At 53.7% G+C, this 14,980-nt stretch overlaps 1 protein-coding gene across 1 annotated transcript; it reads right to left on the reverse strand.

The window, feature by feature from the left end:
- Positions 1–1,227: 1,227 nt before the first annotated feature.
- LOC309450278 (olfactory receptor 14J1-like) lies at positions 1,228–2,160 on the reverse strand (the record flags this gene model as incomplete). The annotated part of the gene is made up of 1 exon (XM_082073061.1): positions 1,228–2,160. One exon carries the CDS (start codon positions 2,158–2,160, stop codon positions 1,228–1,230), a length of 933 nt encoding a protein of 310 aa, XP_081929187.1.
- Between the last annotated feature and the right edge of the window lie 12,820 nt (positions 2,161–14,980).

Consider the following 14,980-nt stretch of genomic DNA (forward strand, 5'->3'; position numbering starts at 1 on the left):
TCCCTTTTACACACAGCGGCAAGAGTCACAGTGTCCCTCTGGTCTCCCGTTGCCACTCCCAAAGGACGGGAGACACCTCAGCCCTGCGCTGTGTCACCTGCTCTGCACTCATCTGAGATGTCCCACGTCATGAGAAATGGACACGGGGAGCTCAGCTCAAGGAAGCACAACCCAGTGCAGCATTCAGGTGATTTCCCATAGGTTGTTCCTCCCAATATGAAGTAACCTCAAGACCTCGTCTGTCTCACAGGCCTTCACGGAATGGAGAGGAATAGTTGATGGTGTTTGTGCTCACTCAGGTTCATGTCACCTCACGTACATGATGTGCATGCTCACATCTCATCTGTAAAAGGCAAACATGGACTGCTGAGCTATGCATTGAGTGTCCATCCATGGAGAGAAAGCAGCCTCTGTGGGTGAGAAGCCAATGCTGGAAATGGTGGTTGTGAGGGGCCAGTCCCTGGTGATTGACCTGGGGCTCCTTCCATGGGGTGTCCAGTGCACAGGGGCACAGCCCAGCCCCTGCTCTGCTGGTCCTGCAGGTCTCTGGCAGGAGCCTGGCTGTGAGAGGACACTGCTGTGTGCCAGCCCTGCACACACACACTGGTCAGCTGCACACTGGGGTTTGAATCTGTCGCCACTTTGTTGGGCATGCTCTGAGATAATTTTTTTAAGAAGAGCTAAACCTTCACACCCTGCCCATAGGAGATCACCTTTCTATCTGGAAAGGCTGTTCTGGGGCCAGCTCTGTCACAGCAGTGCCCATTGCCGGTCACTGCCTGCGCCCACAGGACTCACACACAGCAGGACGGTGACCAAGCTGCCAGAGCACTCAGGCCTTGCACCAACACAAGGGATGAGAAGGAGAGTGTGGAGTGGAACCAGAACAGCTCTGGAAGAACAAGCGCTGCTGCTCCCTGGCAGTGCTGCCAGGCTGGACTCTTTTACCCTCCTCTCATGAACACAGGAACCATCCCTGGAGTTTGCAGAAAGGATATAGAGAAAAACAAGTCACTGAAGAGCCTTTTCTTTTGTTTAGAGACAAGGAGAGAACGGCTTCTCATTTACACAGCCAACAGTTATAAAAGAAAAGCCAATAGTGAATTAGAAAGGAGATGACAACATTATCACAATAAGAAAACAACTAATAACAACAAAAAATCCAGATGACAGTCTGGACCTGTAATTAGCTACATTAAAACTCCTATGTAGAAGCAGATGGGCAGTTTATTGCTTTACAAAACAATAAGATATGATTTTCCACAGGGCATCCTTGAGCTCCTGGTTCCTCATGCTGTAGATGAGGGGGTTCACTGCTGGAGGCACCACCGAGTACAGAACTGACACCACCAGGTCCAGGGATGGGGAGGAGATGGACGGGGGCTTCAGGTAGGTAAACGTGCCAGTGCTGATGAACAGGGAGACCACGGCCAGGTGAGGGAGGCAGGTGGAAAAGGCTTTGTGCCGTCCCTGCTCAGAGGGGATCCTCAGCACGGCCCTCAAGATCTGCACATAGGACACCACAATGAACACAAAACACCCAAATACTACTAATATACAAACCGCAAGAAGCCCCAGTTCCCTGAGGTAGGAGTGTGAGCAGGAGAGCTTGAGGATCTGGGGGATTTCACAGAAGAACTGGCCCAGGGCATTGCCCTTGCACAGGGGCAGTGAAAATGTATTGGCCGTGTGCAGCAGAGCATTGAGAAACCCAGTGGCCCAGGCAGCTGCTGCCATGTGGACACAAGCTCTGCTGCCCAGGAGGGTCCCGTAGTGCAGGGGTTTGTAGATGGCAACGTAGCGGTCGTACGACATGATGGTGAGAAGGGAACACTCTGCACCAAGTAAGAAACAAAAAGAGAAGACCTGGGCAGCACATCCTGCGTAGGAAATGACCCTGGAATCCCAGAGGGAGTTGCCCATGGATTTGGGGACAGTGATGGAGATGCAGCCCAGGTCGAGGAGGGCGAGGTTGAGCAGGAAGAAGTACATGGGGGTGTGCAGGTGCTGGTCCCAGGCTATGGTGGTGATGATGAGGCCGTTGCCCAGGAGGGCAGCCAGGTAGATGCCCAGGAAGAGCCAGAAGTGCAAGAGCTGCAGCTCCCGTGTGTCTGTGAACGGCAGGAGGAGGAACTGGGTGATGGAGCTGCTGTTGGACATTGGCTGCCTGTGGGCATGAGGACCTGTCATAGGAGGAAAAGATAGTGAAGGTTTAGATGAGACTTCTCTGGGAATAATCAAAACCATTTCCCACAGACCCTCTGACCCCGTCACAGAAAGAGACACTTTTTTTATTTTTCAGGAGAACGTCCTGGCTGGAGCCCTCGTCGGTGCTTGATGAGTGTGCAATGAAGAGCAGGGTCTCTGCCCAGGGGCTCCTTAGGACTCAGCCTGACCCTGTGTGATCGGGTGGGCAGGGGCCAGTCCTGGGGTTCAGCTTTGTCAGCTGGAACCGCTCCTGGTGCAGAAGGGACTCTCAGCATCTGTTGCCCCAGGCCTGAGAAACCGAGTTTGAGAGGTTTGACGTTTCTACAGCTCCTTCTCCCCTCCCACCCTGGGGAGTGTTCTTGGGTGTCAGAAACCCTCAGCATTTCTGCTGCACTCAGGGAGAACAGAGCGAGTCCTGCGAGACCAGAGGGTGCCTGTGGGTCAGTGCAGAGTGAGGGCAGCTGCTCTGTCCCTCTGTCTTGCTCCAGCTGCCCCGGGCTGGCACCTTTCTGAGATGGGGGCTGATCACACTCCCATGTTACCCTGAAAAGCCACCAGGCACTGCTGAGAGCAGAGGGATCCACCCCAGACCATGACAGGTCTCACCCTTTCCTAAGGTCTCAGCACACAACGTTTAGCCCAGGACACACACGGCTCATTCCCCAGCCCCACAGACTGCATTGCCCACAGCCCACAGGTCAGAGCAAAGCTGGGACACGTGTGCCCATGGACACACCTGCAGGAAAGGACCCACAAGATCAGGCTGTGACTCTGCAGCTGAAACTGCCATCCCCAGAGAGCCTGACAGCAAGAACAAGATCCCAACAGCAGGGACCCAGAGCAGGGGAGCAAGAAGGACAATGCGGTGAGGGTGGGTGTGAGAGAGGCCAGGGCAGAGGCAGACGGGCACTCAGACAGCGTCACCCTTCCCCAGCTGTGCAGCCACCTCCCAGACACCAACACTGCCGGGCAGCTGCTCTCAGCCCCTGTGCTCTGCAGAGGAACTGGAGCTCTGGCTGCACAGGAGCTGCTTCATGCCTTGGAGCCCCCGGCCCTGAGGGCAGAGGCTTTGCTGGGTGGGACAGGAGGCCAGGGGGCTGCTCACAGGAGGGATCTGACCTGCAGGGGATCACAGAGACTTTTCTCTGTTCTCCCTCTCATAACAATTCTGGGTTTGGTTTCCTCTCATTTCTGATCATTTCCCTGCTGCCTGGAGATTCTCCCCTGGGAGGTGTTTCCCTGTCCATGTCTGTTCCCTGTCAGTGCTCACAGACCATCCCACCCTCTGTGCCCTCCCCTGGCCCTACAGATCCTGCCTGTTCACAGGGCACTGCCTGGGGGCATCTTCCTGTCTGCAGGCTGGAAAACAGGACAGGTCAGACTAAGGCTGCCGGGTCCAGCCAAGGTGATGCAGGTGCTGTGCACAGGCAGAGGGGTGGGGAAGGGATGGCATGAGCCTTCTGGCAGATGTACTGACCACTCAGAATTGCAGTTCAGGAGTCTCAGTGACTTGTTTAAGCATGAGAGCTCATTTTCATTTTATCCTTTCCTGCACCCCCCACCCCTTGGGAGAGTAATCTGAAAAGACAGGCTCAGGAAAGCTCCTTATCTGTCTGCTAATCCTTGCATTGATCTCCTCCTTGAGGCATCTCCTTGGAAAAATCCTGCTGGTGATCTGGATGTGTGAGCAGCCCTGACCACACATCACCCTCTCCACCACAGAAGCACCTTTCCTGCCCAATAGGCTTTGCTCCTTCCCCCCACATCTTCTCCCCTCAGTGTAGCTGGGATCTCCCGGCAGGCTGAGCGCTGACCCTGGCAGGCGGCAGAGTCCCTGCCCGGCACAGCCCTGGGGTGCAGGGACCCTGCTCTGCAGGACAGCCCTGGGCACCCCTGCCTGCACATTGACATTTACACCCACAGCCACCCTGGGGAGAATGCAGCATTCACGTCTTGTCACTGATAGTGCAGAAGGCAACCCCTGCTCTGCAACACATCCTCTCCTCTGATCAGAGAATCTCTGAGAGCTGTACTTACATCTCTCGCAGGCTCTGCAATGTTACAGCTTTCTGAGATCCTACCATGATTTGCAGATGCAATGTCCTGCAGCCACAGGCTTCATATCTGAGAGGATTTCATTTCCAGTGACCTCTCAGCATCCTCCCAGCCCAGACTGCGTTTCCCTCTCTGTGCCTGGCTCCTGCGCCCTCGGTGCTGCAGGCAGAGCCCTCAGCCCTGCTGCGTGTGCAGAGGAGCTGCTCCTGGGCAGAGCTGTCTCTCTGCAGCGGTGCCGCTGCCATGAGCTCCCTGTGTCCCAGGAGCCCAGCCCAGCTCAGCAGCACAGGAGCAGCCCATGATGTCCCTTTCTCTGTCCCCTCTGGGCTCCTCCAGGTGTCCCTGGGGCTCCACTGGCACAACTTTGAAGTTGAAGTAATCAGTGATGTTGATTCTCTCTCCTCTTTAGAGACATTTCTTTCCAGCATTGTATTTTTCATTTTAAAAAATGAATCGGTATGAGAATCATCTTTTCTTGTCCCACCATTAGACAGGAGACTAGGAATGTTACAGCAAAGGATCTAATATCTCCAGGCAGGGGGGAGGAATATCTTCAGTTGAATGCCTTTAGGTATTTTGTTCTGGTTTTACACTCCTAGGTCTAGAGAGACATTCATCAATCTTTGGCCATGTCATGTCTGTGCTCTGATTCAAAGCCTTTGCACACATGGGCTCTTGGACACTTGGTTCCATGTTTCTTGTGCAGGTCAGAGCTGGTCTGGTGCCACAGCTGGGCTGGCTCAGCCCAGATGTGAGGCAATGTTCTCAGCCAGGGACCTGACTGGGGAGCTGGAGCTGTCAGTGCTGCAGACAGAGCTGTGACACGGATGGAATGAACTGCCAGGCAGGGTGGCAGGAGTGAGTTCATCTGGTCTCGAGGACAGCAGCCGCCAAGCACAGCAACAGTCCAGATCACAACTCAGTCCAGACCTGTAAGGCAATTCAAGGGCCCCATAATGAGCTGTTACTACTGCAGGAACAATTAAAGGAAAAACAAAGACACTGTATGGCCACTGATGAATATAATAAGGGGTGAGAATCCCTGTGTCCTCTTGTCCTCCCTCTTCACCAGCAAGGTCTCCCAGGCCTCTGTGGCTGGAGGCAGAACAACCAGCAGTGGATGGGGATCAAGTCAGGGGTCACTGGAACTAACACAATCCTCTCCAGTCTATGGGACAGCAGGGGCAGCATCCCAGGAGCTGGGACAGCAGGACCATGTCACAGTGAGGCCACTCTCCACCATCTGGGAAAGCTCATGGAGACTGGGGGGACTCCCTGACCACTGGCAGCTCTCACACAGTGTGTGCACTTTTCAAAATGGCCAATGGGTGAGCAGGGGAACTAAGGGCTGTGCCCCAGAGCATGTCCACTGGGACCCCATTTCTGGGTGCCTGAAAGAGAAGGTGACGGGGTTTGCCCAGGGCAGGTTGTGCCTGTCCTTCCTCTTTGCTTTCTGTGAGGAAAGGACAGGGTTGTGGACTTTGGGAAAATATTGGTGGTCTGTTACCTGAAAGTCAGCAAGGATTCCAGCATCATTCCCTTTCATACCTTATATATAAAGTATGATAAAGCCCTGAAAATTTGGTCTGACCCTGATTTGAGCAGGAGGTTTATCAAGACACCTCCTGAAGTCCCATCCAGTCTGAATGACACTGTCCTTTCATCCCCTTCATGTTTTCAAATTAGAGAAATCTCTCATGTTCTCTCTGACCACTGGAATAATTCACATGAGGTGCAGGGCTGCTTTGCAAGTACCGCTTTACAGTCCTGACCACAACTTTTGCATCCCTTTTCATTTGCCCTAACCCAGGGTCTTTTTTCTGTCCTAATACCCTTCCAGAAAGAACAGCCCACCACTAAACCATATCCCAAAGCGCCACATCTCCATGTCTTTTAACCACCTCCAGCAATGGAAGCTCCAATCCTGAGCTGGCAGGACACCATTGGCTGCAGTTGGACATAAGATCCTGGTCATGGCTGTGAGTTCAGCCCTCGCTGCAGAATGTCTCACACCCTCACTGAGGAGGGCAGGGGGCTGGGAGATGGGAGCACGTTTCAGTTTCCAGATCCCAGCACAGAGCGGAAAACATCCTGCCCTTGGACTCTGGATCCCATTTCCTGAGATGCAAAGCTGGTGGACTTCTGTGGATAATCATGTTAAAGGCATCAATAATCCTTCAGGTATTCGTGTAATATGTCTAGGAATGTCAGTCGTATATGCTTATATTTAAATATCTGTAAAATAGTACCCTGCATCTGTGGTAGCCCCTCTGGCAATGACAATTAAATAGGCATTTGCACTATAAGGCTGCATACCCCATCCACAAGCACACATCTAAGTGGTTCAGATGACGGGTGGTGTGGCAAACGTCACCCTTTGTGTCCCCAGGTGATGGACACTGCTCATGTGCCTCTGCAGAGAGTGGCAGGAGCTGGATCCCCTTCTCGGGACAGACTCCTTCCAGGAGAGACACAGACACAGGGGAACTCATCGGGGCTTTACGGCATTTCACTGGCATCAGTTTTGACATATTGGGTGCTGTCCTGTGACTGCCCTTTCTGCACAAATGATCATACAAACACAACCATTTAGTGAGACATGGTCATAAAGGGGCTGTTAGGGATAAGAAAGCTCAACTCTTGATATAGCGAGGGAGTTTATAATAAGCGTCAGCAAGAACTAAGAAGCTCGAGGCCTCTTCTGAAGAGCAGGAGGCCTGTGCATCAGCAGCCTCCAGTTCCTATTGATGTGGAGCGTCTCCTGATAAAGATTGAATATGTCAGAAAACTGGGTGCCTAAATCCCCATGTGAGTGAGGAGATAGCCCAGGACACATTAAGACGAGTCAGACACCTCTGGACCAAGAGGTGGGTGTTCCTGGCAATCTCAGGTGCCACAGCACAGCGATACTTCTGTTCAGGAGCTGGTCAAGTGACCCATCTCCTGTTCTGTAATGGTGTCTGAGTTTGCTCAGGTCCCCCCTGACTTGAGCCCCATCCACTGCTGGGTGTTTTCCAGGCTCCTGAGTTCAGGAACAAAGTCCCAGGAGACCTTGCTGGTGAAGATGGAGGCAAAGAAGCCATGAAAAACCTCAGTCCCGTCTGATTCTACTCTTCTGAAGTTCAGCAGCAGGCCCATTATGACCCTGTCTATTCTTTTACTGTAAGTAAACTGTGCCAGCTCATCTTGCTGCCCTTACACTCCCCTGCAGGTATCAAGTCCAGGGGAGATTTGCATCATCTCTACACCCATGGCCAAGGTTTCTAAATTCCTCCTTTGCAGCTTCCCCTGATTTCACCTCCTGTGTGCTGCCGTTGTGCCCTGCAGCTCCAACAGTTCAGAAGAGCAGCCTCACTAGACAAACACTTTTTTATGTTGGTACTTGGAGAGATCATTCTTGTGCTTGGAGCAGGCTGTCCTGTAAGGATTATCAGATTTCCTGAGCTCCTTCACCCTTCAGACCTAATTCCATGTCACAACCTTTATTGCCCACCATCCCCCAGTATGGCCAAGTCTTCTCCTCTGGAGCCCACCAGCCTGTGCTGTGCTGCTGGCCTTCCTCCCTCTTCTCTGGTGCCTGGGATTCCACTGTGTCCTGGTCATGACAACCAAGATGGACACTGATGTTCACATCCCTCACCAGCTCTTCCTTGTTTCCCAGATCTCAATCCAGGTGAGAATAAGCCTTGTTGGCCCAGCAGTTGGCCAAAGATCCTCTGGACTGTTGGCAGATTTGCCTGACCAATGAATGTCAGGGCAATTACAGTTCCCCAGAGGAAGCTGCTCATTGACTGGACATTTACTTGCTTTGCTGACAGAAGATCTTTTCCATGACTTCTCCATTATCAAGTAGTTTGCAACACCCGAAACATTGTCACCCTATGTTGGGTTTCCATGCCAAAGTCTTGGAACTGGGGGTGAGTGTGTGTGTGCTACAGTTGTCACTTCTCTGAGAAGACAACAGGAGTTTGACCAACATCAGACAGAGCTGATTTCAGCTGCTCCAAGATGGACCCACTCCTTGCCAAATCTGAGCCACTCAGTGATGCTGGCAGCACCTCTGGGATATTGTATTTGAGAAAGGGTAAAAAACGCTGCACAACAGCAGGTGGGAGAGAGGAGGGAGGAGATGGGAGAGAAAAGCTCTGCAGACACCAAGGTCATATCCCACAGGACCCAAGCAGGTCCCTCAGCAGCCAAATCCTGCTCTCCTGAAATCCTGCTCTTGGCCTTGTTCTCATCTCCCAGGAGCCTCAGCTCCACTTTCCCATCCCTGACTGTTCCATCCTGACCAACTCTTTCTGGTTTGTAAGTGTGAAGTCCCACAGGGCACCTCACCCCACTGACTCCTCAGTCACCCGTGTCAGGAAGATGTTGTCAATGAGCTCCAAACCCTCCTGGATGGCTGGTACCTTGCAGATATTGGGATATCTCAGGTCTGCCATGAGGACACGGCCCTGGAAACATGAGGCTTCTTTCATTTGTCTGAAGGAGGCCTCATCTCATTCCAATTCCTCATCAGTGAGTCTGTAACTGATGTCCAGTCACCACAACATTGCCCATGTTGTTCTGCCCTCTCATGCTGACTCCTCAACGTTCAGCTGACATTGTCTGTCCCCAGGTAGAGCTCCACGCATTTCTGCTGCTCTCCCACATGAACAGAAACTCTCTCTTTCACTCCAGACCTCTGGCCTTATGAGCACCAGATGCACAAGACCCCACAGTTTCTCCAGGAGTTGGTATTTATAGTGTCCTGTAACTCCTCATGCTGTTATGTTGGGAGATACACCCCCATCAGGATAAACAATCTGCATGCAAACTTTAACAGCTGAGCAAATGGAGAATCAGTCCAGGGAGAGTCCAGACCTTGAGAAAATCTGGGATTTACCCAACAGAAAACTCTTAATTTGTAGAAAAAGAAATGGGAAGTGATGTATCAGGGGGGGCAATAACCCATTCCATCAGGACAGAGCAGGACCTGACACGCTGAGCAGTGACCCTGAGGAGAAGGGCATGGGCACTCCAAGGTCCCCACAGCAGCCCGTGGTGCACGCTCACCATGAACAAGGCAGCTGCTCACGGGGCTGCATGAGGAGGAGCGTGGGGACCCAGACACCTGCAGTTCTCATCCCATTCAGTTCAGCACTGGTGTGACCCACACACACGGGTGTGTACCAGTGTGCGGCTTCCCAGTTTGGAGCAGCAGGGAGGAAATGGAGAGTGCAGGGCTGTGCCAAGGCAGGTTCAGCACCTTGTGCACATGGTGTGGGGTGCTGAGGGACCTGGGCTGCTTTGGCCCAGCAGCGCTGGGGAGGCTGCAGCAGTGCAGGAGTAGCCTGAGAGCGCTTGAAGGGTGGTTTCAGAGGTGGTGGAGGTTTCTCCATAGTGGGAAAGAGCTTGAGATAGAAAGAATGGCCCAAAGTGCAGCTGGGGAGGTCCAGGCTGGACATGAGCAGAAAGGAATGTGATGGAAGGGCAGTGCTGTGGGGGAGCAGGTCAGCAGAGGGAGTCTGCATCAGCCCAAGGCTTTGTGCTTCAAGGAGCAGCTGGGGAGGATGGAGAGAGCTCAGCAAAGGAAGGAAGATGCTCAGACAGGAGCAAGGTGGGGCAGCAGGGGGGATGTCTCCAGCCTGCAGGGACAGAGGTGCAGGGGATGGACAGCACGGGACAGGCTGTCGTGGAGATGATCACGGGATGGAAAGAGGCTGAAAGCCCCACCAGCCATGAGCTCCTTCTCCCCTTGGCTGTGGCTGTTGTCTGCACCTCTGATGCCTGTGAGGAGACACCTTGTCCTTGCAGCACAGGGGCCTCATGGCCTCCTTGTCCCCAGCCAGGAACCTGGGAGGTGTGGGACCACAGTCCTGCCCTTGGCCTTGCACAGCCCCACATCACACTACCCAGGAAAGGCCCTGGGCAACGTGGGAGGGACAGGATCTGACTTCTCAGGGCTGGGGGTCAGGCCTTGTCCCTTTGATTAATGAAACACATCCAGGTTTACTCAGCATCAGAGAGACCTTTACTTTGCTTTTCCTGACCTGTCATCTCTACCTCCAGTTTTCTTCTCTGACCAGACCCCTGGGATGGTTTCTCAGTTGTTTCCCTCAGTGGGACCCATTAACCTTACAAGAAACTTTGGAGTTTCAATCTGACTTTGACTTCTTGAAAAGTTTCATCACCTTCCTCCAGGGTCTGAGGTCCATGGACTCAGCACCAAACCCACCAGAGGGGTCATTAAAGCGCCTTGGGCTGCTCCTGTGCTGCTGAGCTGGGCTGGGCTCCTGGGACACAGGGAGCTCATGGCAGCGGCACCGCTGCAGAGAGACAGCTCTGCCCAGGAGCAGCTCCTCTGCACACGCAGCAGGGCTGAGGGCTCTGCCTGGGGATCTCAGCAGACGAGCAAGGCAGAGAGAGATTAAAGGTGGTCAGGACTGGGAGGATGCTGAGAGCTCACTGGAGGAGAAACCTTTGCAGCCCTTGCCATGGTAAGTCTCTGGTGCAGGGCAGTGCAGCTGTAGCTCCTGGAGGCATCTCCTGAAACTGGCACAGGCACAGCTGGTGGGATCTGTAAGGACAGGGCTCTTGTCAGGCCATGTTGAACACTGTGAAGCCGGGTGAGCACCCAGGGGTGCCCAGGGCTGTCCTGCAGAGCAGGGTCCCTGCACCCCAGGGCTGTGCCGGGCAGGGACTCTGCCGCCTGCCAGGGTCAGTGCTCAGCCTGCCCGGGAGATCCCATGGCAGCAGCTGTGGGGGGAAGGAGCGACCCCCAGCAGGGCAGGCAGGGAGCTTGTGGGGTTGAAGGGGCTGTGTGGGTCAGGGCTGCTCAGAGCTCCAGATCCCCCACAGACATGGCAGAGGGGCCTTCTGAACAAGGACATCGAGACAGGAACAGCCCCAAGGGAAGGAGTTTGTGCTTTCAGTTTTCCACTCTTGGTTGGCTGGGTGTGCAGTGGGAGATGGGGATTTATTTCTCTCTTTGGAGAAGACACTGAGACCTCAGTTCTCGTTAGGACGTGTCTGAGCTGCTCCTGAGCCCCTGCACACACAGAGCTGCCCCTGGGCAGTGCCAGGAGGTGTGAGCAGGACAGAGCTGAGCACACAGAGGGTGGGACAGGGTCTGTGACACTGACAGGGAGCAGACCCAGGGACACAGACACAGGTGCAGGAAGCAGAGACGTGGTCAGGGAGAGGGAGATGGACCTGAAATGCTTGAGACGGGATTCAGGACCCCCTGCCATCCCCTGCAGTGCAGACACATTTCCCAGTGCAACCCCTGGTCTCCTCTCCTCCCCAGCAGACCCTCTGCCCCAAAGCCATGGGGTCCAGGTCACGAGTCTCCACCTCAGCAGCTGGACCTCCAGGTGAAGGGCTCCTGGAACGGGGTACACAAAAAAGGTGCTAAAAGTACTTGTTCTACAGTGTCATTATGTGAGTGGCAGCAGCACAGCCAGGTAAGGAGAAGGTTCTACAGCATGCCCGTCTGCCTTTCTGTCCTTGCTGTATTTTCTGGTAGCACTGCAGTGTCCTTCCCTGTTTCTCCACCTGTCCCTGGTGCTCTTGCTCTCTGGGGTTGGGGTGGGAGTGCGGGTCAGTTTTTGTTCTGATACCAACACAGGGGGTCTTGCCCCAGAGGTGTGTTCATGGTATCTAGATGCCCAAGCTGCATTTTAAGCTGTGATGAACTGGTTTTTTTTCAGTTGTAGAAACAGAATTGGCTGAAACATCCTTCCATCAGGGAGGAGGTTTTCCATAACAAACAGCATGTTTATTTTTCACAGAGAAGTTGCCCCTAATATGAAACTGTCTTTCCTCCTTGCACAGGTCCTCATGCCCACAGGCAGCCAATGTCCAACAGCAGCTCCATCACCCAGTTCCTCCTCCTGCCGTTCACAGACACACGGGAGCTGCAGCTCTTGCACTTCTGGCTCTTCCTGGGCATCTACCTGGCTGCCCTCCTGGGCAACGGCCTCATCATCACCACCATAGCCTGGGACCAGCACCTGCACACCCCCATGTACTTCTTCCTGCTCAACCTCGCTCTGATTGACCTGGGCTCCATCTCCACCACTGTCCCCAAGTCCATAGCCAACTCTCTGTGGGACACCAAGGTCATTTCCTACACAGGATGTGCTGCACAGCTCTTTTTGTTTCTCTCCTTCATCACAGCAGAGTATTCCCTTCTCACCATCATGTCGTACGACCGCTATGTCGCCATCTGCAAACCCCTGCACTGCGGGACCCTCCTGGGCAGCAGAGCTTGTGTCCACATGGCAGCAGCTGCCTGGGTCTCCGAAACTCATAATTGAGTGGAAAGACTTTGGCTGTGAAGGGGACAGTGGGGTCAGTTCTGTGTCTGGAGGTGACAGCCCAGCAGCAGGGACATGGCTGGGAAAGAACCTCTGCCCAAGGGCCCACAGGTCTTACCCAGGAAGAGAGACGGGTTGTCATGTCCATCCCACCTGAGAACATGACGGGACATCAGCAGGGACATGGTCGTGTCTGTCAGAGAAGCTGAAAGGCCAGAAGCACTCATGGGATTTAGAAGATCATGGCGAGGTGACTTCTCTCTGGTCAGGTAAAAGACCACAAGAAGCCTAAGGGTTTGGGTTCTCTGCATGAAGGGCAGTTCATGAGATGGTCGAGCTTTTCGTGATAGTTGGAAGAAGCAGGAAAGAGAAAAAAGAAGTCTACTTGGAAGGTGAGGAATGGATATGAGGAGGGAGAAATGTGACTGGAAGGGCAGTGCTGTGGTGCAAGAGGTGACCCAGAGGGAGCTGGATCAGCCCATGGTTTGTGTTCCAAAGAGCAGCCAGTGAGGGTGCAGGCACAGCAGTGAAGGTGCAGAAATGCTGGGGGGAGAGCAGGTGGGGAAGCGAGATGGGCGTCTGCAGCCTGCAGGGAAAGAGGGGCAGGGGTAGCACCGTGTAGAACAGCCTGTGGTGGAGATGGCAAAGGCCGCTGGAAGGCTGGAAGGGACCCACAGAACCCAGGTCTGTGTCCCCTTGGTCATGGCAGTTGTCTCTGCCACTGAGGCCCAGGGGAAGACATGTTGTCCTCATGGCACTGGGGCCTCGCTGCCTCCTTGCAGCCCCATGGGGAAGCTGGAAGTTGTTGTCCCAGTGTTGTCCTTCCCTGGGCCTTGCACACCCACATCCCACGGTCCCAGGAAGAGCCCTGAGCCGTGTGTGAGGGACAGGATCCCCCTTCCCATTGCCTGCAGGTCATGGCTTCTCCTTTCTGCTCCAGAAAGCAAACCAAGGGGTTTCTGAGCATCAGAGCTGAAGAAAAGACTCAAAGGAGACCTCATGGTGGCTACAGCTTCCTCACAAGAGGAGAAGAAGGGGAAGGTACTGATCTATTCTCTCTGGTGACCAATGACAGAACCCAAGGGAATGAAAGAAGGGTGTGCCAGGGGAGGGTCAGGTTGGACATGAGGAAAAGGTTCTTCCCCCAGAGGTGCTGGACACTGAACAGGCTCCCCAGGGAGGTGTCACGACCCAACCTGACAGTGTTCAAGAAGAGACTGGACAACGTCCTCAGACACACGCGGTGACCTGTGGGGTGTCCTGTGCAGAGACAGGAGTTGGACTCCATGATCCTTTGGGTCCCTCCAACTCAGGACATTCCATGATTCTATGAAACACTAGGTCAAAAGTCCATGTTTTCATTGTGGAGATGAGTTGCAAACATACACATCATGTGCATGTCCACTGTGTGCATGTTGTGAGATCAGCCCAAGGGAGCACAAATCCATCAGCTATTCCTTGAGGTGCCATAATGGTCAGTGGGACAGAGATGGTGTTCAGGGGTCTCTTCCAACCTGTGTTATTGTAGGATTCCATGAATCTTTTCCTTGGAGAGTCTTTCACGTCACAATAGACAGAGGAAGGAGAACAAAATTCAGAGGCAGAAGCAGAGATATAAAATGCCCCAGAGCAAATACAGCAGCTTCTCTGAGGAACGTTTCTCCACTCAGACCCTTAACAGGAAATCTATTGGATACATTTGATGAAAGCAGCTCAGTTGGATCTGCTCACACACTGGACCACAAGGAGGGTGATGGTGGGTGCGATGTCGTGTGGTTACTTGTGTCTCAGGAGCTCATAGTCCAGTAGGAACCAATGGCTGTGGAGGGGACTGTGCGGTCACTTCTGCCTCTGCAGGGGATTGGCCAACAGCAGGAACATGGCTGGGAAAGGACTGTGAGGTCACACACACGAGACGAGCAATGGGCCCAATCAGCATGGCTGGATGAAAGGCAGGTCCTGCTTGAGCAGCCTGATCTCCTTCTGTGACAAGGTGACCGGCTGAGCAGATGAGGGAAAGTCTGTCGTGGGGAGTGAATCCACCACACAGGCTGTGGGTGTTGTGTCCTTAGACTGCAGTAAAGCCTTTGAAACCGTATCCCACAGCATCTCCTGGAGAAGCTGCAGCTCGTGGCCTGGATGGTGTATCTGCGATGGGTAAAGAACTGGCTGGAGGGCCGGGCCCAAAGAGTTTTGGTGAACGGAGCCAAATCCAGTGGGTGGCCAGTCATGAGTGGTGTCCCCGCGGCTCAGTATTGGGGCCAGTTCTCTCTCATCTCTTTATCAATGATCTGGATGAGGGGATCGGGTGCACCCTGACTATGTTTTCAGATGACACCAAATTGGGTGAAAGTGTTGATCTGCTGGAGGGTACGAAGGCTCTACAGAGGGATCTGGAGCTGCTGCTTCATTAG

Source organism: Streptopelia decaocto (genome assembly GCF_964273445.1).
Source record: "Streptopelia decaocto genome assembly, chromosome: 26".
Lineage (NCBI taxonomy): Eukaryota > Metazoa > Chordata > Aves > Columbiformes > Columbidae > Streptopelia > Streptopelia decaocto.